This window comes from Glycine max, chromosome 10 (genome assembly GCF_000004515.6).
Source record: "Glycine max cultivar Williams 82 chromosome 10, Glycine_max_v4.0, whole genome shotgun sequence".
Classification (NCBI taxonomy): Eukaryota; Viridiplantae; Streptophyta; class Magnoliopsida; order Fabales; family Fabaceae; genus Glycine; species Glycine max.
The window spans coordinates 39,314,263-39,340,460 of NC_038246.2; the positions used below are offsets into that span (position 1 = coordinate 39,314,263).

The 26,198-nt window shown below is 32.7% G+C and overlaps 3 protein-coding genes across 7 annotated transcripts; 2 read left to right on the top strand and 1 right to left on the bottom strand.

The window, feature by feature from the left end:
- The first annotated feature begins 1,662 nt into the window (after nucleotides 1–1,662).
- LOC100814635 (receptor-like cytosolic serine/threonine-protein kinase RBK2) lies at nucleotides 1,663–13,585 on the top strand. Of its 4 annotated transcripts, none has more exons than XM_041005744.1 (9): nucleotides 1,663–2,411; nucleotides 9,836–10,014; nucleotides 10,140–10,496; nucleotides 10,924–11,175; nucleotides 11,276–11,433; nucleotides 11,964–12,043; nucleotides 12,126–12,261; nucleotides 12,366–12,515; nucleotides 13,085–13,585. In XM_041005744.1, the coding sequence occupies exons 1-9, from the start codon at nucleotides 2,236–2,238 to the stop codon at nucleotides 13,256–13,258; spliced, it is 1,662 nt and encodes a 553-aa protein (XP_040861678.1). In that variant the 5' UTR covers nucleotides 1,663–2,235; the 3' UTR covers nucleotides 13,259–13,585. The 4 variants fall into 4 exon arrangements, with proteins under 4 accessions (XP_040861678.1, XP_025979903.1, XP_025979904.1 ...); XM_026124118.2 differs by having other exon boundaries at nucleotides 1,666–2,411; nucleotides 9,836–10,032; XM_026124119.2 differs by lacking the exon at nucleotides 1,663–2,411 and adding an exon at nucleotides 9,497–9,732 and having other exon boundaries at nucleotides 9,836–10,032.
- On the bottom strand, nucleotides 5,858–7,369 carry LOC100780219 (lateral signaling target protein 2 homolog). Its single transcript, XM_003535303.5, has one exon. It carries the CDS (start codon nucleotides 6,904–6,906, stop codon nucleotides 6,040–6,042), a length of 867 nt encoding a protein of 288 aa, XP_003535351.2. The 5' UTR covers nucleotides 6,907–7,369; the 3' UTR covers nucleotides 5,858–6,039.
- Nucleotides 13,586–15,018: 1,433 nt separating the features above from the next.
- Nucleotides 15,019–22,180, top strand: LOC112998147 (autophagy-related protein 18h). Of its 2 annotated transcripts, none has more exons than XM_026124122.2 (9): nucleotides 15,019–15,556; nucleotides 16,312–16,755; nucleotides 16,978–17,418; nucleotides 17,723–17,968; nucleotides 18,238–19,038; nucleotides 19,125–19,300; nucleotides 20,667–20,797; nucleotides 21,021–21,335; nucleotides 21,660–22,180. In XM_026124122.2, the coding sequence occupies exons 1-9, from the start codon at nucleotides 15,383–15,385 to the stop codon at nucleotides 21,662–21,664; spliced, it is 2,733 nt and encodes a 910-aa protein (XP_025979907.1). In that variant the 5' UTR covers nucleotides 15,019–15,382; the 3' UTR covers nucleotides 21,665–22,180. The 2 variants fall into 2 exon arrangements, with proteins under 2 accessions (XP_025979907.1, XP_025979906.1); XM_026124121.2 differs by having other exon boundaries at nucleotides 21,751–22,180.
- Nucleotides 22,181–26,198: the final 4,018 nt, after the last annotated feature.

Genomic DNA, 26,198 nt, shown 5'->3' on the forward strand with positions numbered 1-26,198 from the left:
TTAATTTAAAGAGTTTTTAAGTAATTATATTGTACATACCAAATAAAAAAGCAAATTAGTCTATGTCTCTTAGAATTACGTTAAAACGAACATTGGAACTCAACGTAAATTAGTAACTAATGTGTTCATATGCATTGGAAATCAATAATGACTTTTGAAGTACAGTAAATGTAAACAAGAGGAACAAATGTGTTCAATATAATGTAATATATTTTTTTCAATTTCTATGAATTATTAATTTATAATTTTCTTGATACCGAAAATTATAAAGGGATCTCACGAAAAATTATTATCTTATTATTTTATCGAGTTTTTCAATTTTTTACATTGGCCTAAGTCGGGATCGGACAAATTTATTATTTTAGAGAGCTTATTAATTTACCGAGTATTAATTTAAAGAGTTTGTATATTTTTTGGTCTAAAAAAGAATACATCTTAATAAATCTTATGACAATTATTGTAGGGGTAGGGGTCACTAACCACTCTATGAGGATTCCTAATGAGTGTGGTGGTGAGGTTGCCCCTGTGAAATATGAGTTAATCTCTAAGTGACATTCATGAAACAAGATACATGCGCAAGACCGTGTAATACACATCCACTAATTACAACCTAAACGAACACCAATATTATAAGGATTGTGTACTAAAGCCCGATTAAAGAAGGTGTAGTTTAAGACAATTAAGTCTTTTCATTTTTCTAAGGTTGAAGTTCATAAACACTAGGACTAGGTATAAGGTTCAACCCCTAAAAGTTCCTTATATTGAAATATAATATCACATGCTCTTTGTTTTATGTTTCTACACAAATTGTGTTTTTTTAAAACATTTTAAAATTTTAAATTATGTGGGGAAATGTTAGTAAATATTTGTTTTATAATTTAAAATTTATAAAAATATATTACTTATATTAATTTTGTTTTTATAAAATAAAATATTCGTTTTAGAATTTGCTACCTAAAACTAGAATTCCTATTTTTAGGATTTTACTTTTAGAATTCCTATTTTGCATTTTTTTTAAAATTTCTTATTTTCTTGTTCTTATAAAAAATTACTTTTTTTGAGAGATAAAATATTGATGTTTAGAAGGCTTAAGGATCTTTTGTTACACACTATCGAAACCAAGAGTTGTTATATCTTGAGAGAAGAGCACAATCAGATTCTCTTACGGGACAAGGAGGACGTTTTATCTCTAAAAATAACGTTTGTGCGCTTCAACCTATGCTATTTAAAACTTATCCATCAAAATTATTTTTCTTTTTACTTATTGTATGATATGTTATATTACAATGTTATATTATTATTGTTGTTCTTTTATTTTGTTTGAGACTTTATATTTTGTTCTCATTTATTTTTTTTTCTTTTCTTTTATCTTCTAACAATTCTCACAAGGCAAATCAATCAATCACGTTATCTTTAAAAATATTCTAGATGCTTGTTTGAAAACTCCATCTTAACTGGCAATTTAGAATTTGTTCCTGTCGGCATACACAATGGTAAAGCTAAACCGTATTTAATGTAATACAAGTATCGCTGTATCAGACTATTTTTTGACACCAAGTGATACATAACAGAATGAGCGTGTCATCACAATCTTTTGTAAACAGTGATAATGCAGGCTTTGCAATCATAACGAATAACCCACAGGAAACATGAAAAGTTTGAATACAATTATACAAAGCCCTACAAACAGTACACAATTGCTTAATCGGCCTACAATCAAAAGATTATCTATTAGAAATTCCAACGTGTAAACTCTATCATCTTATCCATTCCTAGTTTCCTTCCACTTGATTTCCCCATTATCATTCTATTGAAATCTCTTCTCCTAACATTAAAAAATAAAAATCAAAATCAAAATCAACCTTGAATGGAGTGTTAAAAATGAACCCATAAATCATATGGGAAGCAAGCACACTATGCACATACACTTAAAGAATTTGTTTCACCTTCAATTTCCACATCATCATCAGGAAGATGATAAAAAAAAAGCATCAAGGTACCAGGGTCATTGATCATTCCAGTCACCCCTGCACGCGGTGGCACGCCATTTCTGGTCAGCTATCATCTCAGGAGAGAGTCCCCATTCTAGCATTTATTCCTCTGTGTGATTTACAGCTAAGCTGTATTCTCCATCACTTTCCAGCTGCATTACGCGGAACTCGCAGTTGCCAAAATTGTTTAGGTGCTCAAACTGCTCAACTGTCCACTTGAACCACTTCATCAGGAAAACACGCGATGTCAAACCGTGAGAAACAATTACGAAATTCAAATCATTGGAAGGATCATGACGAAGCCTGTTCATGTGTATGTCCCTCCACAGAGATTCAAAGAAACCTACAAACCGATCAAACAGTGACAAACATATATCAACAAAAAATAACAGCCAATGAAAGAGCCAAAATAAGAAACGGGTATGTTATATATCTATCTAATTAGTACTTACCATTAGTTGTATTAGTACTCCATTTTCATCTATCCATTTTATTTTATTCCTTCTACCATTAGATACCTCCGAATATAGCCTAAATCTCCACAAGTCAAATTAGTTCTTAAATTTTGTGGCTTAAGAACTAATTTCATTCTATTCCATTCTCCTAATTCAATAGAATAAATATTACTTGTGTAAAAGGTTAATAAGCATATGGTGTGTTAATGGTAGAGTTTCAAGTCAAAAATTAAGGTGCATGTATATTGGAAATTAGATTTTTATCACTAAGATTTAAGTGGTTTAAATGCAAAATAAAAAATTATATTTTATTAAATGAACCTTAATTGAATGAATGCATTTGAAGTTGTTTTTGTTTTAACTTTCAAGAGAACTTATTTATTATAGTTGGTGACAATCTTCACTATAAATAAAGAAGAGAATTAATAGAGAGATACAACACAAGATGAGAGAGAGAAAATGAGAAGAGAGATTGTGAAACAAAGTCACTTTGTTGAGAGAGTGTTATCATTTCTTGTAACCATTGACCAGGGTACTCATGTTTGTAGAGTGATACACTATTTGGGGTGGATTACAATCTTATAATCATTTTTATGATAGTGAAATACTTTTTGAGTTGGTTCCGTGAACGCATGCAAAAGGTGTCAAACACATTAAATTCTTGTGTTTGTTATTATTTGTTCTTACGATCCTTTGTGGGGGTGTGAGTAATTTTATTTGTGAAAGTTTTAATTACCTAACATTAATAAATATCACTTTTACATAAAAGTTAATAAAATTAAGATAGTTTGTGACTGCCTAAAAAATCTTTACATTTTCATGACATATGTATAATTTATTTTTAAAAAAATAGATAATTCAAGAATTCCATTTAAACTACCAATATTATGTTGATTTGCCTGAAATTAGAATTGAATCATTCAAGCAAAGTCTCATATTAAAAATAATAAATAGTCTATGCCTATGAGAAAATAATCCATTCCATTTCATCTTATTTCAAATAATATAAATAATAAATACAACATTATTATATTTTGTTTGAGAGTATCTTATTATTGACTAAAGTATTAATTTCAAGTACTAAAAGTACATTTATTTTTTATAATGTCAAACATCAAATTAATTAATATTATTAATTTGAAGTACTAAAGTATTTCTCTTAAAAGAAGTACTAAAGTAAATTTATTCATATTATTATGAAGAAAGAAAAGTTAAGGATAATGTGAAATCAGAGATGTAAATTTTTTGGAGCAATGAGAAAGAAGGAGGAGGTTACTTGAAATGTGATAAAAAATGTTGACGGCAGACTCTCCTTTGGGGAAGCGATAGAAGAACCTTTCAAAACATTCGTGAATTTCCTTTATTACTTTCATCTTCTCTTCCACCTGAAAGTTTCCGAAATCTTATTCTCGAACTCACGACTCTTCTCTCATGCCGATGATCATCTTCTTTGAGAAGCATCGTCTGAGCTCGTGGAACATCAACTGGGTGTGGGCGTAGGGGGACATGTAAAACTACACTTGCCAGTCAGCGAAGCAGCCATCACCGCCCATCACGCGGTGGAGGTGCTCGCCGGCACGAAAGGCCTGGGCTATGCCTTACGTCGTTAACTAAACATTGTGGTTGGGTGTGGTTGTATACGCCGCCATGTCCCGGTTCTCCTGCGATTTTCCATGCCACGTCAATATTATTCTCTTTGGAAGCACATCAATCATATTTTTCCTTCTCTTTGCATTTATTTTCTTTCATTGTCACAATTTATAATAATAATAATAATATAAAGTTTAGCAGTATATGAACACAAAAACCAAACCCTCCCTTTTTGCAACTGATTTTTTAGAATATTATAATAATGATATTATTAAACTGAAATTATTTTAACCAAAGGTAAGGTTACCCGTTCACATGTGACCTATGGGAATGATCTATTGTTTTGTGTGAGATTTTTTTTAGACTAATAATAATCATATATTGTAAAAAGAAAATTAACTCAATAAATTAAAAGATATCGTATAAAAAAAAATGATTTTACGACGGCTTCCTCTGGTCAACACACAGGAGCTGTAAAGTGTAAACGTGTACAACGAATTCCAAGTCATGGATAACAAATTTAGTCCATGACAGTAGGAGATAATTTTGTTTGCGTATGAATGAATGAATGAATGTCTTAATACACAGGAATTCCAATCCATAAACGTTTTTTTTGGAAGAGTATCAACCATTTGAACTTTGAAGCAAGCGGCCAGTTGAAAATTTTGACTATTTTTTTTTAATATTATACTCTTTTCAAAGTTCAAGGAGACTATCTAGATAGATTCTGCCACTTGTTGAATTTAATGAGGTTTTATACAATAGAAGTAACAAGGTTCAAGGGTACTTCCGTTGCAGTACAATTAAAATGAAAAAAAAAAAGGTTACTAATAAAAAATAAAATATAGCTTTAATTGAAAGTTACTTAAATAACCTCATCTCTTACATCCTCCATCCAAATATTAAAAACAATTCCTTCATATTTCCCTCTCACAAGTCACATCTCCCCTAAATCACGCTTTAAAAATTCCATTAATACTCTTTTCAAGAAACAAGGATTTATTTTCAAACTCACTTGATTGAGGGGAAAGCACCCTAGGGTACCATATTGTTTTCTCTTCAATTCTTGCAAGTTCTCATCGTGACATGATTTTTAATTTTTACTTTGTTGATAGAGTATTTAATTTCTAGAGAAACATATTTCACTTAAGGAAATCTTTGATCATTATTATTATTTCTTATTTTTTCATTACGTTATATTTTATTATCACCATAGTAATAATCATTATCACAATAATAATTACCTAAATTATTATCATTATCATCATTATTATATTGTTGAAGTTATTCTATTTTCACCAATAGTATCATTATTTTTAACTATATATAATCACTACAAGTTCACCATGTCATTGTTGTCCCGTATCCCACGCTAACCTCAATGGCTCCATTTTCAAACAAACTTAAATTAAGAAATAAGAAATGATTTGTCATTTAGATTTAATAAAAATTACAAACTAAATTAATTTTAATTTTCAAAAATTTCAAAACTAAAAACTAATAAACATACAAATACCTACTTAGATTTAGAGCACGATCACAAAAGGATACCTCGACAATTTTCATGTTCTCTGTTGTTCTCACCATTTAAATTTTCAAAGCACGATTACAAAGGACTAAACTCCTCAATTTGTTGTTGACTTTTCAAAGAAAATTCTAGAAATATTGCATGGAATTATGGATTGACAAGAGCTAGACACGAAATTAAATGACTAATTTCCATTTGATTGTGTAATTTTTCAAATTAGTCTCTACTTTAAATTCGTAGAGAGATTGTTACATTACACTAGTATTTTCATACCATAAAGGACTTATCTTTTCCAACAAGGAAACAACGCCACGGTATGTTCGTATATTTACACTTTGGATGCAACATCGATCCTTGTGTGTGTTCCGTGACAAGTTTAGTATAAATATGAAGGAGACACAATTAAATATACAATCACAAATTCACGTACTCCATGAAACAAAAGTAGGGCACCACATGAACCTCCAACTTGATGTCACGCAATGCTAAATCCATACATATGTAGGTGGTGGTGATGACTCCCATGACCATGATGATGATGGCTTTGAATATGATTCAAAACTTCATGACACTTCCTAGACCTTTCGTTAGGAAACTTCAACTCTCCAATCCTAACATCTTTCTCCTCAGAGTCATAACTAATAATCTCTTCAACGACTTCATCATCCTCTTCCTCTTCCCCCATTGATTCTACTAGCCTCATGTCTTCTTCCTCTGTGTCATCTACTAGTTCTTGTTCATGCTCTTCTTCTTGTGCATTATCTTCTACACATTGATCTGGAACAAGGAGCAATCTCAATCGTCCATCTTGTCGGGTAGCATAGAGAATTTTAGGTCTCTTTATTCTTACTTTGGTGAGTTGCAACCTTCCATTTTTCCTTACTGGTACAAGAATGAAACTAGGTTGTCCGTTCCCATTCAACGACGAAAGTGGTGGAGGAAAGTTTCCTCTACCCTCTGCCACCCTTGTTTTCCTCCAACAATTATCTTCATCCTCCTCATCATCATTATTGTCATTATCATCGATTTCACCGCTAACATCAATGCTTTGGAAACTAGCAAGACTTTTAGTGCAAGTCACCAACCCTTCAATCCCTTCACCAACATCTTCAATAAAGCCAATCTGATTTGGCGGTGGAGGAGAATCCGGAACATGCATATGCATAATGGTGGGGGGTGAATTGGGATGAAGCTTGTAGTTGTGATTAGTCATTGTGTTGGTAGAGTTGAAAGTGGTGACACAATCCAATAAGAAAAGATGAATGTGCTTCTTAAACACATGGATAAGGAATGAGATAGAAAGTGAAAGAAGAATAGGAACATACAAAAATAAAACCATCATCACATGTATGTAGAAACATATGTATAAACTCTTGTTTGATGAATGTATGTGTTTTGTGGTTGTAGATTTTGAAAAGCAAGTTAAGAAGATTGGAAGGGTGGGAATATTATAATAACATCCTCACCCCCCAAAGATAGAGGAGTTGTGGGCTAATGATGAGGTCAAGAGAGAGTGGAAAAGGAAAATTAAGAAGAGAGGATGAAAAATGATTATATGAAACATGAGTTCCATGTAGTGATGGAGCAAAGTTAGCAATTAGCAAATGGTGCCGAGTCCCACTGAGATGGCCTATGATTACTCCCAAGATGGCACATTGCTATTTTTCTTCCGCATTCTCAAACGACATCCTTATCCTCACTTTCTTTTTTCTACCTACTGAGTTGGCTAAAACATGGGAAGCTTTAGATAAGTTTGTTAGACACGTTTCATGGGATAAGTGTTCTGTCTTGCGTATTTTTTGTTTAGGACTCTCAATTAAACTTTTATTTTTGGCTATCGTTGCAAAGATATTTGAACTTCTTCTTTCTCCGTTTTTATCCAAAATACACAATTTTTTAGACAATTAATTTTTAGGACCCCTCACGAGTCATGCCTATTACATTTTAATAACAATCGCTTATATCTAAAACAAAAAACAATATGTTTTATTAAAGGCAAACAAATTGATTTTTAAAAAAAATGAGAAAAATAAAATTCAAATAGAATATCACATGTTAAAATTCAAGTTGGAGAGGATATAATATTGGCAAACTGAATTAATTTCTCACTATGGTATTGGTATAAAGTTGTCTGTTGGAAACAATGGTAAATTTTTGTAGGGGGACCGTGAGTGCATAAAATATGAGTATTTCTCTTCCAATATGAGACTGAGACTTTTTAGTAGAAAATACACATCAAACAATCTCATCCAGACCCCTCAGATTTCATGAGACTTTGTTTTTTCTTTTCTCTTCCTGTCAATTGACATTTTTTTTGTCTATTATACATAATCCCTTGTTTCTTTGTTGAAAGTTGTAGGCACTCATAATTTTTGTTACTCTTTCCGTCAATGGGTAACATACCCGAGAACATGTGATATGAGAGATCTTCCTAATTATTTGAATTTACAATTGAGACATTTTGATTTCGTACTTATACATATTAATAAAGGTGAGAAGTTGGCGGTGTATAAGTGGATAAATATATACATGGAGTTTAAAACAATTATTGGACATATTTTTTGTTTGGTGGAATTGTTATTCTGAGAATGATTACAAGTATCCATGCTATCTAGATATTGTAATATATATTTTTTATAAAATTAACATGATTGATGATTGAATGAGAATGAACTTATTGTGCTTGTAAATATGATGAGAAAAAATTATTTGTTATGTAACATGTTTAAGGTTCTTTGTATATGATGAATTTTATTTAAAGTGTTAGGTAAGAAAAATTCATAGATCTTTATCAACAATTTTGAATATTATTTTAAAAATTTAAGAAGTCTTTTCAAATCTTAAAAATTTATAATGTTCTTTCGAATCTTATAAATTCATATTTTATAATTTCATTAAAATTCAAACTACAAAATTTTAATCATAATTTTTTTTAAAAAAAATATTAAAAGTGATTACATTTTTATAACATCTTTTAAAATTTATAAGATTTTTTTACACAAAAATAATCTTTTGAAATCCTAATCCTATATCCTTAGTTAAAAAAAGCAAAGTCTTTAGGTAACTAATGTAATGAAATTAATATATATATATATATATAATTAGCTTATAAAAAATACATATATACAATTACAATTTTAAAATTGATGTCGGTCAAACTTAAATGTGCTTAATTAATATTCATATTTGGCATATTCTTATAACATTAGAAGGAATCAATAACTTTGTGAAGATTATATTCACCACAAAATATTATAATAGTTTTTTCATTAAAAATTTAATTAAGTTAAAAAAATGAACAATATTACCAAAAATAATTTATAATTTTATTGGAAACTAATCATGTTCAATTAAAAATTTATTATTTCTTTTTAATCAATATTAAATAAGTTTTATATATGAACATTTAAATTAATTTTTGATTTTTCATCAATAAATAAGAAAGTAATAAAAATGAAAATATAATTTTTTATATAATCTAACAAAATCCTCCTCTAAAATTATCCACACACATATATATATATATATATATATATATATATATATATATATATATATATATATATATTGTAACGGTATCCTGGAATGATTTTTAATGGATTGATAATATAAAAAATAAAAAATATTTAATATGGATGATAATTAAACTCATTTTAATGATGAGATTATTATTATCATCATTAATTTGTTAATCAAGCCGAAATTGAAAGTTAGTTTGAGAGGAAGTGCACATAAGTTAAGATAGCAGTAAATAGTAATCCAAATGACTGGCCCAATCCCAAATAAAACCAACGGTCGATTCCACCCCAACCGTCCTTCAAAGTCGTTTTTCACTTTGCTTTCTCTGTCAAAAAACGTTGGTTGAGAGCACATGTCGCTGCAAACCTTTCATTTTACCACTTTTTTCCTGTCACAACGCAACGCACCCTCATCAATCTGCATTCTGCAATGCAATCAATCCCTTTCTGACTTCCATTATTCATCACATTCTTTCACATCATTGCCCTTTCTAACGCATACATACCACCAACAAAACACGCCTTATATATAACCATACGTAATAACAATTCCCTCTTTGTTTTTCTACCATCATCAACCCAAAACCGTTAATTATATTTTGTCTTTTCTTCTCTTTCATGGCCAATCATAAACTAGATTATCATTTATGGTATGCATGTATGCATATGCCTTCCTTCTTCCCGTAATTAAAATCACGTCCATTTTAGTTTTATCATTTTCTAATATCTGAGATTATGTGCCATGCATTGCAGGGACAAGAAGAAAAACCAAGCTAATAAATCGAAGAAGAAGCTTACAATTGCAGAAGCTTTAAATTTTGAATCTCATATGCAGCATGCCAATCCCAATCCCAATCCCAATACCAATACCAATACCAATGCCAATTCGAGGTCCAAAAGAGCTACCAAGAGACAAGCCTCTCTATTTTCTTGTTATTCTTCTGCCCATGGTTTTTTTTTTTCTCTCAATTCCTCATTTTTCAATCCAATTTCGAAGACTTAAAAGACTTGGTTATATTCTCTGCTCATGATTTTCATTTTTTAATTTTGCTTCAAGACTTGAGGCATTTGGAATTGGAGAAAGAGAAAGAAGACTCATCATCACCAAGAGAAGTCTTGGAAGCCTTCATGAAAGACTTCGTTGACTCTCATCACGAACAATCACATGAATCTGAAACCACTAGTTCAACCACGAAGACACACTATCACTGGACCAAATTCTTCAAACTTTGGAAGAAAAAGTCTTTTAAGCGCCTAGGTTCCATCCCTCCTCTTAGTGTGCCAAAGCTACCAAAATGGAAAAGCAAAAGCAGCAGAGAAAACCAAGCTCTAAGTAAGCTATACAACTTCAGGTCTTCTTGGGTCACTTTCAGCCTCTCAAAACTCAGACATGCAACCAACAATTTTAGTGCTGGTCTAAAATCTCACCCTAATTATGTCATAATTTGATTTTAGCCTTAAGTATGTTTAAAGTCCCTATAAATGACCGAATTTTATTATTGATTCCAATTTTTGTTATTTTGAGTTCTTAGTATATTAAAACTTTTGTTTTGAGTCATTGTCGTCGGTTAAATAATAACGTGATACCATCATAGTTGTTGATAATATTGAGATTGATAAGGTAACACGTTATCACTTAATTGATGATAAAAACTCAAAATAAAACTTTTAATATATCAAAAATTCAAAACAACAGTATAATTTATTAGGGATTCAACAAAATTCAGTCATTTATCAGAGATCTTAAACATATTTAAGCTTTGATTTTAATACTCTTTTTTTTTACTCTTAAATGTGGTCAGTCTGACTAGGTAGATTTACATTGCTCCTTTTACATGTAGAAAATATAATTGGAAGAGGTGGTTTTGCTGAGGTTTACAAAGGCTGTCTCCAAAATGGGCAATTAATAGCTGTGAAGAAATTGACTAAAGGGACCACAGATGAAAAAACCGCAGGCTTTCTATGTGAGCTAGGTGTAATTGCTCATGTTGACCATCCTAATACTGCAAAGCTAGTTGGATGTTGTGTAGAAGGAGAAATGCTTCTTGTCTTTCAACTATCTACCCTCGGAAGCTTAGGATCTCTTCTTCATGGTTTGTACTTTAGTTTGCATTGCAGTTTCCTCGTATCTGAAAACTTGATGTTTAATGTATTTAGTATTTACTGTTTATTCTTTCATGGAATGTATTCCAGGTTCAGATAAAAACAAATTAGATTGGAGTAAAAGGTATAAAATTTGTCTTGGAATAGCTGATGGTCTCCTCTATCTGCACGAGTGTTGCCACAGGCGAATCATTCATAGAGATATTAAGGCAGAGAATATTCTGCTCACGGAGAATTTTGAGCCACAGGTTTTTACTAAACTTCATTAGAGTGAATGATAAAATAACTTATTTGCAGTATTACTTTGATACATGAAACTTAGGCTCCATGGATATATTCTGAATTTTTGTGGCTGTGTGTAGGAACATTAACTTATTAGTTTCGGGTGTAACAATTTTAGCTTATTATACTGTTATCAACTTACCTTGTTTTCCAATATTCTGAGCTAAGCTAAACTTATCTTCTATTGCTGTTACCAGCTCCTCATGTATATACAGCATATATATATATATATATATATATATATATGCTGTATCATCATTAATGAAGCAATAGAATACTATTTTCCACTATTATTCTTATCCTGTGAAAATCTTTCAACTTTTGCCAAGAGATAATACATGAACTGAGCTGTCATGTCATGTTTTGTGCTAATGTTCTGCTTGTAAATTAGATTAGTAGCAGACCATGTCTCTTAAAGCTCTGTTGTATTCCCTGTTGTTTGACGCAATCTTTCTGATATATCACTCCCTTATTAATTGATTGAGATTTTTTCCAGATATGTGATTTTGGACTTGCCAAGTGGTTACCAGAACAATGGACTCACCATAATGTATCAAAATTTGAAGGCACATTTGGGTATGCAAATAAAAAATTACTAACGCTAGAGTTCAGTAGGTTCTCGTGATTTAATATATTCACCTAATTACTTGATTGGCAGCTACTTTGCTCCTGAATATTTCATGCATGGAATAGTAGATGAGAAAACTGATGTTTTTTCATTTGGGGTCCTACTTTTGGAGATCATAACTGGGCGTCCAGCGGTGGATCATATGCAGCAGAGTGTTGTGATATGGGTAAATCATTTTTCCTAAAATGTGGTATATTAGATTATATTATCTAACTAATTGTCACTACACACGAGAGGCCTCATCGCTTTGTGCTTTCTTGTGTATCATAGGCAAAACCATTGCTTGATAAAAATCATATCAAGGACCTCGTTGATCCTTCTCTTGGCGATGATTATGAACGAGGACAGTTGAGCTGTGTAGTTTTGACTGCATCAATGTGTATTGAGCACTCTCCTATCTTCCGCCCCCGCATGAGTCAGGCAAGTACACCACGACCTAGATTGATGCACATTATTAGTTCATTCAAACTGAAATTACCATCATATTAATGCAAGGAAACTAATTAAGATCTTTTCAGTTATTGTACTGTGTGTCTTTAATGATAGCTAATTGTTAAAGTATAAGTCTAAAGGTGAAATCTCACATTGAATAAAAATGATCAAGTTAAGTAATATATAAGTAAGAAAGACTCATAAACTGAAGTTTAAGATTTTGAATTAAAGTGTAGTGTTAAATTCGCTTATGTGACATGCTCGTGGTTCATTAGTGAAAATCTGCCCTTTCTTTTATTCCTCGGATTTTCCAACACTAATGTGACACCACCATTTTGGTTAGGCTAAGTGACAACATTTATGAAATGAAGCTGATTGAAAAATATGCAGCCATACCTGTATATATTGTTAACTGTTTATACTTGGCGTTCACCCTTGTACTTAGAGATGCTAACAGTAATTAAGGGAGAAAGAGATAGTGAAAAGAAAGAAAGATAGAAAGAAGAGTGTAATTTCATAGAAGATTGATTGGTCATATTTTTCTTTGACTGATGCAGGTTGTAACACTGCTAAGAGGTGAAGACCATGTTCTGAAAGCTAAAAAATCAAGCCAAAGTAGTAGGTCTCTACAAAGAACATACTCAGAAGAGCTACCAGACGCGCAAGAATACAACTCAACAAAACATCTAAGAGATCTCAAGCGATTTGAGCAGTTAACATTGTCTAAATGAGAGCTAGGGGCATCATTAGTTTTTGGGACTAGAAAGATTGTATAAAACTTGAGGCACAAACTTCGGTAATTAAGGGTCATCAAGTCCATGGAAATGAATCAAATGATTATTGCATTCATAAACTTTGCACGATTAGCTCCCATCAGGTTTTAAATGCAAAAAATATTAAAGGCTACCTGGATTTCCATGGAGCAACTTGTATAGATTGTGTTGGCAATGTTACTTATTATGTACACTATTTATTGTGCTTATGTACATTACTATAGGTTGAATAAAACATGTGAATATTGTAAACTTCTTAATATTGTACATAACATCAAGGGTTGATTTATTATAGCATCTGTTAGATTTTTTTATGAGTTACTAACTTTCTATATAAAGTAGGAGGCAGAGCCCTTTTTTTTTCAGTGAATACAAATTATTATATGTTTTTGAAAAGGCTATAGAGGTCCATTTGTTTGAATTTATGAGTAACATCACTTGACTGCATTTTTACACTTAGATGAAATTGTTTCCGGTGCAACAGGTTTTTACTTTTATTACTTTTCAATATATCCTGTTTTTTATGTTCCTTAAAGATTAAGAAACATTTTATTTATTAGTAATTTAAAGTAACAATAATTAAATTATATGCCTAGTGATTTTCTTTGCAAAATATTTCTAAACGTAGGACCTCTTTGATTTTTATTTTTTAAATAAAAAGCACTTTTTAATTGAATGAGAAGTTAGGAAAAATTATAATAATTATATAAACCTAAAAAAATAAAAACAACTATTTTATTTTATTAATCAAACAAGCTTATAGATTACAAAAAAAAAAAAACATCTATAAGGATCTATGAGAATTATATCCTCAAGATCACACAATATTTATAAATATCCATTTACTCATGAAATCGTATAAAAATACTCATGAATCATGATGAAAACATAAGCGAGGAATTGGGGCATTTGCGTCGGCTTAGACTACACTATTGCCAATTCTATACATAACCTTCGCCAATAATGCGTGAACTTTTTTAAAAGCTAAACTGATTGAAAAATGATTCACAGGGTGAATTTGCATCTACTCTAACTCTCCCTAAAATTACGACTCAATTATTATTGTCACTTTCTTGGTAAACAAGTTGATGTTGGAAGGGCAATAAAAATTATTTTAATTAGGTTCGGCATCTAGTTTAAGATATTCCCACGCCTTGTCGTTTGGTAATCAACATGCCGCGTGGACTGTATTCTTTTACCAAAATTATAGTCGTTAATAAATTTATATATGGTAGTTTTCTAAATTAGAAAAAAATAAAAAGATAAAATCATGTGATTCAACAACTGATATGACAAAAAAAAATATAAATTTTTCGTAAGAATATTATCATATAACACTCTTTTTTAATTCCTCAAGGCATTCCTACATACTTGCGTATAGGAATTCTCCCCCAAACTTGTTCATAACACGAAAATACCACATGAGACACACGTGCTGACCAAGCCAAATGTCGAACTTGCCCCTCAATCCCTCACACTGATCCACCAATGATTCGCTTCCAAGCATTCAAATTACCAACCAAACCGTCCTTCGTAATCAGTTCGTATCAGATCCCATCATACCAAACCCCTTTGTATTCGCGATTGCAATATAAATAAATTTAAATATAATATTTTAATAGCAGTGATGATAAGTTGAAAAATGAAAGATGGAAGGGTTGGATGGTAATTTGGAGCGAAGTTGAAGTTTGAAAACATTGGAAGGGGACGTAACGGGCATTTTGGAAAATATGATGGGAGCGAAGTGGCAAAAGGGAAAATAAGCATTGCGATTAGCACCAAGCACAAGCAGAGTCGCTCGCGCTGTGTCTAAACTCCAAACGGAAGACAGAGAGAGAGAGAGAGAGAGAGAGAGAGAGAGAGAAATAGAAAGAGAAAGAGGAACCGTCTCCGTTAAGGTCAAATATCCTCAACCACTAACTAAAAGCGTAACGCCGGAGCTCTCCGCCGCCGCGTACGGCGAATCCCGACGCCTCTTATTTCTTATGCTATATTCGATCGACTGCGTTCCGCGACTCTCGTCGACGGAATTCCCGGTGACTCACCGGTGGCCGGTGGAAAATCGCTTCGTTGTTTATTATTATGAAGAATCAGAGCAAGGACAACGGTTGCAGCAGCAAGAGCAGCAATGGATTTGTTCCTTCTTCCTTCAAGTTCATATCGTCTTGCATTAAGACCGCCTCCTCCGGCGTCCTCTCCGCCGGAGCCTCCGTCGCCGCCTCCATCTCCGGCGACGGGAATGACCGCAAAGACCAGGTAGCATTTTGCGTCAGTGCTATTCTTCAGTTGTTGCCTTCTGAAATTGCGATTTGTGTGAATGCTGATAAAAAAATGACAAGTCAAACGTGCGTGAGTTTTGATCGTTGAGGAAAATTTAGTGCCGCAAAAACTTGCCAATGCTCGGTTGTCTTTATGTAAATAACTATTATTGTTGCTGAGATACTGTCCCAAATCTCACGGAATGAACCGTTTATTGCGTTTTTTTGTGTTTTGCCTCTAACATTTTAATTGCATTTATTCTGGATTATTGAGTGAAGTTAAGAACTTAATCCACATGGCTATGTTTCAAATTTTTTTAGTACGCGATTCTAATGGTTTTGTATGGGCGAAGTAAAAGAGGCATGGAATGTTCTGACTAACAATAGCGATTTGTGTAACTCCAAAAAATTAAAGAGATATTGGTTTGTTTATTTTATTTTTCATGATTGCAGACCAGAATTAATTTGAGACTGGTTTGTTTGATGATGTAGTTAAACAAATACTAATAGGCCTTGTAAGTGTGGATATGGTAGAACTGGAATATAGAAAAAGGCATTATATACGTGTTAGTTTTTAGAAGCATTCATTGTGGTCTGGTGCTACCAAATAATTTACGGATCCCAATTTGTAGCGATAGAATTGTATTTTGATCAACACTATGCTTTGGCAAACTTCATAATTGCTTTTCAGCTGTAAACTTATCACTTATGAACAAAGGAGTCAGGGTTATTCACCTCTTTATTGTCAAGCAGGTGCTTTGGGCTTGTTTTGATCGGCTAGAACTCGGTCCATCTTCTTTCAAGAATGTCCTCTTACTCGGCTATTCCAATGGATTTCAAGTTCTTGATGTGGAAGATGCCTCTAATGTAAGGGAGCTTGTCTCAAAACGTGATGATCCAGTTTCATTTTTACAGATGCAGCCTGTCCCTGAAATATCAGAAGGCTGTGAAGGATTTAGAGCATCACATCCTTTACTCTTGGTTGTTGCATGTGATAAATCAAAGATCCCTGGTAAAATGCTAAATGTCAGAGATGGCCATAATGAAACTCAAGCGGAAAACATTGTCAGCTCAGCTACAGCAGTTCGGTTTTACTCACTAAGGTCCCATACTTATGTTCATGCTCTGAGATTTCGTTCAACTGTCTACATGGTTAGGTGCAGTCCTCGAATAGTGGCTGTGGGTCTAGCTACTCAAGTAAGTTTTTGACTCGAGTAGTTTTCCAATTTTCTTTTAGACTTATATGTGAAAAATGTACATTACTTTTTTGAGGAAGTTGAGTTTAGGATTGTTTTGGGTAGATCATGGGCAGGTCTTACCAATTTCCTTTGACATATTGCAAGGTTGAAACTTAGTTTTCTATTTCCATGGGTAAAATCTGTCTAATTTGTTTTCTTCATTTATATACTTTGCTTGCAGATATATTGTTTTGATGCTCTTACTCTTGAGAATAAGTTCAGTGTTCTCACTTACCCTGTGCCTCAGTTGGGAGGACAAGGAATGATTGGGGTTAATATTGGCTATGGTCCAATGGCTGTAGGGCCCCGGTGGTTAGCTTATGCTTCAAACAGCTCATTGTTGTCAAACACAGGTCGCTTGAGTCCTCAGAGTCTTACTCCTCCTGCTGTCAGCCCATCAACATCACCCAGCAGTGGAAACCCGGTAGCCCGATATGCCATGGAATCTAGCAAGAATTTGGCTGCAGGGCTGATCAATCTTAGTGATATGGGATACAAAACATTGTCTAAATACTATCAAGATCTAATACCTGATGGATCCTGTTCTCCTGTATCTTCAAACTCAAGCTGGAAAGTTAGTCGATTTGCATCAAATTCTACAGAAACAGATCCAGCTGGGATGGTGAGTATTCTGGAAATAACTTGACATGTTATAATCTGATTTTATTTTGCAATGTGCTTGACCCTGACTAGATATTTTCTTTCTTAAAGTAATATTGGCATCTGTATTACAATTTGAATGAGACCATCTATTGGTTCAGCTTAGCCATAGAAGAAGAATTTTCTAAGGTAGTTAATAGCACCGAGTATTTTGCTGTAGTCTCTTCTCTTTCCTCGCCCTTCTTTTAATCATTGTTTTATGTCAGTTGAAACAGGAAAGTAATCATTCTATATGCTTGTTGACTAGTACTACTCATTTATTGCAGGTTGTTGTCAAGGATTTTGTTTCTAGAGCTGTTGTAGCACAATTTAGGGCTCATACTAGTCCAATATCTGCATTATGTTTTGACCCAAGTGGGACACTCTTAGTTACAGCCTCAATTCATGGCAACAATATTAATATATTTCGAATTATGCCATCCTGCTCAAGGAATGGATCGGGTTCACAAAGCAGTGATTGGAGCTATTCACATGTGCACCTTTACAAGCTCCACCGTGGCATGACATCTGCTGTATGCTCCTGTTCTCAGTGTTTCTTTAATGCCTTTTATGTTTAGAACCCAGATTTGATTTTGATCAACTGTTAGTGTAAATCTTTTTGTAATACCATCTAATGATATGTTGACATCATTGAAAGAGTTAAACTTCCTAGGTTCAAAGTTCTTTACTGATTTGACAGTATATGCTTGGATGATAGTGTAAATAACAGGATATGAAAATTAAATACTTCTGTTTATATACTTGAGAAGGGTTTTACTTAATTGTGTATATTATTATACAGGTAATACAAGATATTTGTTTTAGCCATTACAGTCAGTGGGTTGCCATCATTTCCTCTAAGGGAACTTGTCATATTTTTGTTCTTGCCCCATTTGGTGGTGAGACAGTTCTTAAGATGCACGATCAAGACACTGATGGGCCTGCTCTGTTGCCAATTTTTCCTCTGCCATGGTGGTTCACTCCACATTTCACAGTAAACCAGCAGCAGTATTGCCTGACACCCCCACCTCCTGTTGTTCTTTCTGTGGTTAGCCGAATAAAAAATAGTAATGCTGGATGGCTCAATACGGTTAGTAATGCTGCGTCTTCTGCGGCAGGGAAAGTCTCAATCCCATCTGGTGCTGTTTCTGCTGTCTTTCATAGTTCCATTCCTTATAATTCACACAATGCATACTCAAAAATTCATGCCATGGAGCACTTATTAGTTTATACCCCTTCTGGTCATTTAATTCAATATAAACTACTGCCACCATTGGTGGCAGAGCCAAGTGAAACTGCTTCAAGAACAGCCCCAGTTCCTTCAGCACAGATACAAGAAGAAGATTTGCGTGTGAAGGTTGAACCTGTTCAATGGTGGGATGTCTGTAGGAGATATGATTGGCCAGAAAAAGAAGTGGGCATATTGGGGAATACTGTTGTTAGACTGGAAGCTGTGGAAATGATCTTGGATAGTTCAGATTATGAAGATAATAATAGTGTCGGGAACAATAATTCTATAAAACTTAATAATGAGCAATGCCACTTCTCAAATGTAGAGGTACATATAAGCTCTGGGCGGATACCAATTTGGCAGGAATCTGAGGTAATCATTTGATTTCTGTGCTGAACATTCTTCAACATTATTTTATTCTTTCAATCAAGATCAAACTATTTTTCGGTCAATTTCAGGTGTCTTTCTTTGTGATGAGTCATTCGGAAGCCGGAGAGCTGAATTTATGTGAACTTAATACAAGTGGAGAAATTGAAATAGAGAATATTCCCGTTAACGAGATTGAAATAAAACAGAAGGATCTGTTGCCCATCTTTGACCATTTCCATAGAATTCAATCTACTTGGGGTGACAGGTAATGATCACATTTATCTCCTTATTGTTGGTTCATTGGATGTCTTGTAGTAACTATCCATTAAAAAAATTTCCATTCTAGATACATTCAATTGGGATATCAGTCTCAGATTTTCTACACTGATGAATATGTTTGAGTCTCCTCTTAGAGTTGTCAAAGATTAATTTTTAAGTTACAGTTAGTGCCTGATCTTGCTCTTTACTGCTCTGCGTTTCTTTTATCCTTGCAATTTCTTGCTGAGATGCTACTCTCCTGTTTCCACTTCCTTTCTTTTGTTGCAATGGTAGGGTGTTCACCAGCTATTTCCTCTCGTCTCCAGCCTTTTTTTCTTTCTCCAATTCTTCTTTTGTTGTTTTTCTTGATTCTTTTTTTGGTCCATCCAGCAATTTTGATTTTTCTCTGCTACCATGGTTCTTTTCTTGCCTATTGATCCCAAGAACTTCATCCCCACTTCTGTTTTCTTCCTCCTCTAAATCTTGAAGACAAGCCCAAAGATATGATTCCACTTGAGCACAACCTTCTCGAAGGTCAACCTGGTAACCTTCTAGTTGCTCTTTTCCAAGAACACACCTCCATTGCAGAGCTTATCCTCTCAATGCAAATTCAGCAACGCACAATATTTTCTCCTCCTCACATACTCCAATGGTTCCAAACTACTGTCTAATTTGAGCAGCCCTCATTAAGCTTCTTTCCCATCAAATCTTGGCATCATTTTACGAACAATTTGCACGCAGCTCCAAGATCAGAGCTCTGATACTAGTTGATAGAAACTTGATCAGAATTACATAAAGAAAATTACCTGACTTGTGGAACTTCGAGGGTCTGCACCTCCCAATGCCCAAAACAAATGACAAGATGATCTCTCTTCCCTCCCCTCTTATTTTTTTGGGCAACATGCCTTATTTCTGTAACCAATTTTCCTAACTAATGAACAAACTAATGGATATCTATCACTTTGTTTATTTTTATCTATCATTAGCGATGCAGCTATAATCTTATGTGCTATCTGGAAATGCTTTATTTAAGTTTGAAAAATATAATATAACTAGGAAGTCATGACTCATGAGTTTGAAACATCCTGTTTGTGTCAAGCTTCTATTATCCTATCCTTTCCCTCTTGCTTTTACATGGTTTATATATGGAGTCTAGCTATGGATAGTTTTATAGTGAGACTTTAAACTTTAACTTGATTCTGTGTTTACTGACCAAAGATATTGAGTGTTTAGGGGAGCATTGTTTAATTTGTCATTCGTTTGAATTTATGTTTGGACAGTTGCTTCATCTTTGTACTAACTTGTGACTGAAATTTGAAAACATCTGTATAACTGTCCATGCACACGCTAACAAATTCTACAACTTTTGTCAGAGGTATTGTTATGGGAAGATGCTCTAGCTCTTCATCTGATTCACATGGAACTGAAGAGAAGTTGTCAGAAGATGCTGCAATTTTCCATTCAAAGTTGATGGTACCTGGCTTAGCTGAAAAGACATTTGTTGGTAAGATAAGCAATTCAATCTGAAATCTTCTGTTATATTTTTTAGTGAACTATGCAGCTCACTTGTTCTTGACTACTATTATCTTAGACTTGTTTGCAATTTTTTCTTCAATTAACTTGCCTAATAATGAGATTAATTGCAAGAACAGAGAGGTAGTTGTATTGGTATCACCTCTTTTAAGCCTCAAAAGTCAAAACTGTTGACAAAAATGATGTTTCCGCAGGTGCCTCAAATTTTGCAGATGGTGCAAGTGCAAAGTTAAAATCATCAAAACATGAAAAAGCCGGTGACAGTTTCAATTCAAGCTTAAGTGGCTGTGATTTGAATATGAATGTCACTCGCGAGGAGTCAATAAGTGACTCACCAGACTTTGAGCAATGTTTTCAAGAAGGTTATTGTAAAGCATCAGTTGACTGTCGTGAATCAACAGAAGTTATTACTGATGTGGATTGTAGCAGTCCCTGTGGCAGGGAGAAATCTGATGAAGATGGTGATAATGATGACATGCTCGGTGATGTATTTGACTTCTCTGAAGAAGGTATGAATCTGAATCAGTTACCTTTTGATTTCAATGATATTCAGTTTAGCTATAGTTGCTTTGTGTGTGACATACGAAGATGTGTGTGTGTGTGTGTATAGAGAGAGAAAATTCTCACCATTCATTTTCTTAAAATCTGATAGTGGTAACGAGTTGCTAATTTAATCATTAGATTTCAAGAAAATCAATGATTAGGATGAAGACTAACTCTTTTAAAGTTATTCTTGAAGTAAATTGATATCTCCTCATATATATATAATGATTGTCATATCTTGTCTGTTTGGTTCCTATTTTTCTTAAAACTACAAAATGCTTGTGATGCAGGTTGAAGACTACTATTTTATTTTATGCTTGTCTCCCTCTTGGAATTGCTGTAAATTTGGTGATGTAAAGGAAATTAATTTGACAAATGCAGGTGATTTCCTTGCAACAAGCTAAATGCTACTAACCATTGATTCAAGGAATTTAATGTTCTTTGCTCTCAAGATTCCTTCCCAGTTCAATGATTCTTCTGACCTTCTAATTTTCATGTAAATGATGTATATTGAAATTCATAACTACAAATTATTTGTGTGGGTTCTGGGTGGGTTCTTTAAATGTGTGTATTATATTTTTTTTCTTCATAGTTCATTGCTTTGGAGGCTAAGGGAACAGGCGAAAGAGAAAAGGGGGAGGGGGCAGATAGCTTGTTTGTTTTACTCTGCTCTCTTTTGTTCTCATTCATGCAGGGATTATTTATATTTCTCGTGACACTCTTGCTGAATTCAAGAGATTCATTTGTCCATTGGAAAATAGTATCTTGTTCTTGAAAGGTATGTACATAAAAATAACGCTATTTGCTGTTACATTCTTGTCTCCTTAATGGCTTGAGAGCAGAATACGTATATCTAGCATATTATCATCCAATAAAATAGAAGAATTTTGAATTAAATTAACTTTCCGAAAAACAAAAGCAAGGTGTTATACACTTGTCAAAAAAAATTATAAGGATTAAAAATAATAAAAAAAGGAAAATTTAAAATAAAATTTTATTATATCTATAGAGATTAAAAATATGACCTCATTTTCCTACTTATAGCTTGTTATTTATAAGGTTAAAAAAAAAAAGCAAATATGAACTAATTTCAAGCAAGGATGATTCTTTAGAGCCAAGAATAACTAAGAGGATTAAATTTTAATTTAACAAGCGTAAAGTTTAAACTAATGAATTGTTCTATAGTTTAATTTTTTTAAGTGGTGCATATGAATTTTTTTTAATTAGATATGATGTGTCATTTACGTATTTAGTGAAAGTGCAACACTTCAACAATGTTTTTTTTTTTATATCCAAACAAAGATGTAATTCTAATTAAACTCAATAAAAGTCCTGCAAGCTGCTATTATTTTCAGAAATGTTCGTTAATCGTTTGATTTTTTTTCTTACATGAGCTGATGATGATCCTTTATATTTTTGTTAAGTTTTCTAGTAAAAATAAATAAATAAGAAAAATATTATACACTAATAATATAAAAGATTTTAAATAGTTATTTAATTATAATTTATTATATATAATAAGTTTATTGATTTTTAAAATAATTTAAAATATTACACTCAATAAATAAAACGGAAAATATATTAAAGCAAACTAGGCACACACACCCAAAAAACTGCACTGGGATCCTCTCCAGCAGTTATTTCTCTGCTACATAAATCTGGATCATAGAGTACATAATATTTCTCTCCTCTTTGATTTATGATGTATAATTATTAAGTATATATTTGGGAATCTGTTGCAAATAGATATTGATGGTAAAAGGAAATTTGTAAAAGGATTTTCATTCTTCCCTTTTCATTTAGTTTGTAGTGAATTCAATTTGATGTTGGAATTCGTGTATAAGTTGGATTGGAAATCAAACATGTTCTAAGTGTGTGTTTAAATAACTGAATGGAATTAATTTTGTAATATTGATTTTAGTTAAAATTGACTTTTTTTTCAAGAGTTAGTTAAAATTGATGTTAAAGTAACGTGATTTATGTTTAAATATTTTTATTAGGAAATTAAACTAGGAGTAAAATTAGTATATTTTTTTTTATTCAACGTAAAAAGTTATTTATTATTATTTTAATTTAGAATTAATTTTAAATCCATAATCAATTTTAAAATTTTCTTTAACGTGAAACTAAATATATAAAATTTATTTGTAAACTTAAAATCAATTCTGCATGATAAAACTAAACACGAAATAAATGTTGAGATTTTGCTAGATGTTTGCTGCAGGCACAATAAGTTAGCTAGAGAGGATCCCAATAACAACTTAGGAGGCAACTCCAGCCAGGGAAGCAATGCAATCCAAGGATTGTAATTAAAGGTAAAAGCAGACCACGTCAAACTTTGACGGGCATGAGTCTCACTTACATCATAATATACAATATTAATAATAATTACATTTTTTAATTGTGTATATTATGTTCTAGAAATGGACTAGTAAAAATGAGTGAAAGTAATGATGGAGTAATTTAAAGTAATTTTAATGAGCACGCCGCATACAGTGGATAGCATCAAAGGTTTTTTTTTTTTTGAAAGAAATAAGATCAAAGGTTAAGGATAAATAGAAAATTTATCTAAATAAAAAAAATGTTAAAATATATTGGTAACAGTTCTGTATATTGTCAACAATTGATAAGTTTCTGTTTTCTCCAAATGACTTATACAAAAATGCTACTTTTTGTTTGTTAATTATGATTTCATTTTTTCTACAATTATTTGCTATAAATGTTGGCAATAATTTTGATATAAAGCATGGTGGGTGGGTGGGTGTAAAGGAATGTGTGAGGTGTTTGTTCATACTCGGCATGGTTGGGTGAGAACAAAACGGGGATGGTGTGGCGTAGTTTGAGGATTGAGCCTATGAGGGACCGAAGAAGCCAAGGTTTGTGATCCCAGCCACACATAATTGTGCTGTGTATCAAATGGTTTGTCAGATATGGTGCTGAGAAAATTATTCAACCTGGATTGAAAGAAAAACGAATAACATTTGGAGGCAGCTGCCTGCTCAATAATTGGTTCAAGACCAAAAATTAAAAGTAAAAAGGTAGTAAAACAGTATAGCAATAATAACTCGGTATTGTACACTGATATGCTCTCAGATAAGATAGTTGCCACCATGCATGCATCTAGGTATATACGAATAGGAAAATAATTGTTGGAAACCTTGAGTTAGATAGGAAGAAAAGAGAGATAAGATTCATTTAATTAATGATATAGTGTGATAAAAAGAGATATCAAGAAAGATTGAGAGAAATAAAAGGTACTAATGGGATGTTTGAAATTTTGTGAATGTCCAAATACAATCACTCATATGAATAATCTTCTATTTTGGTTTTGGGAGAAACAGGCAAAAGATAACACATGAATGCAAAATTGCCATTGCGAAATTGAGCAATAATGTTATTTTCTCATAAAATTTATGAATATCTTTGTAGTAACTTTAAACAGAAGACGTTCAACAAAAGAATATCTATTACTTTTAAGAATTTAACATTTTTGAAACAATTAAGAAATTTGGTGATCAAGTAAATATAATAAACAGTGAAGCAAGTACACTTTTACTTTGTGGGGGCACCTATAATATATAAGGAACGTTGGGGGGGAAAAGTTGTTGTTATTTAAGTATAATATTTATTGATGGATGGGTGGGCTTTGGATACCCGGACATCCTACACCTTTGTACTCTTTCAACCTTGCAGTGGTGGGAAGGGTGCATTAAGTGCATGAAATCTACCAAATACTAATAGGCTTGGATATGGAAAAGCTCCAAGACAAATGAGGGTGGTCCCTTCTTCCCAGTTTTTGTACCTCCAATTATTCACCAGCATATGCAGTTTGTGATGTGCCACCAAACCCACTTTCGGCTTGTTGATTGTGGAAGAAAATGGGCAAGCTAAGCTTCTGCTTCAGCTTCTGGTGCCTTGTGTAATTGTAATTGTTTTGTGCCCCTCAGCATCAGCTGAACAAGGGACCCAACTTTGCTCCACTGCCTCTGCTTGCTAGTCACTACACACTGACCACTGCAGAGATTTGTGTTCTAGGTATACTGTTAAATGGGTCACACAGGACTCGTGGGCTCTTCTTAATGACCACGCAGGACATTGATACTGACGTCTAATTTATAATCAAATTTAGGTGTGGTTCTTAATTGAATTTGATACTTTTTTTATGAAAGAAATTTTAGATGCATTGAATCCTCTGAACTCATTACTCATTAGAGTTAAGATAAAAGCTTGTTTAAAGACATACTATCAAATTACTCACCAACAAAATTATTAAATCAACAACGAAAATTATCAAACCAACATGCTTATAGGATGTGAATTCGTTTCATTTTTTATCAACTAAATCAACTCAATCAAATATAATTTTTTTATTTTTAATATTGATGTAGATCTTAAATATCATTTTTTATTGTATTAGTTTATTCACTTTATTGAATCAGAAGTTTAATGTTTTATAGTGGATTGAAACTTGATACAATCAGTAAGTAATGGAAATGGAGTTTGTTCTAAACCATTAATTAAATTAAAATGAAGTGGAACTATTCAATAATATGTATAAACTGAAACTGACAAGAATTCCGAATTATGGATTATGCTTACTGCCTATAATTGGTGATTTTTTCATCCAGCACCGTCAGCCGACATCTCCTTCCGTTCAGAATAAAAATACATTTATTTGGTTTTTTATTACAAGGTTTACATTATCGTTGTTATTTTTCGGGAACAAACGCGTGGCTGATTTTCTCTGGTACCTATAATAATCATAAGCATGGTAATTGTTGTGATGGTAAAATAATTTAGCATTTGAAATTCAAATGAAAAGCACTGTA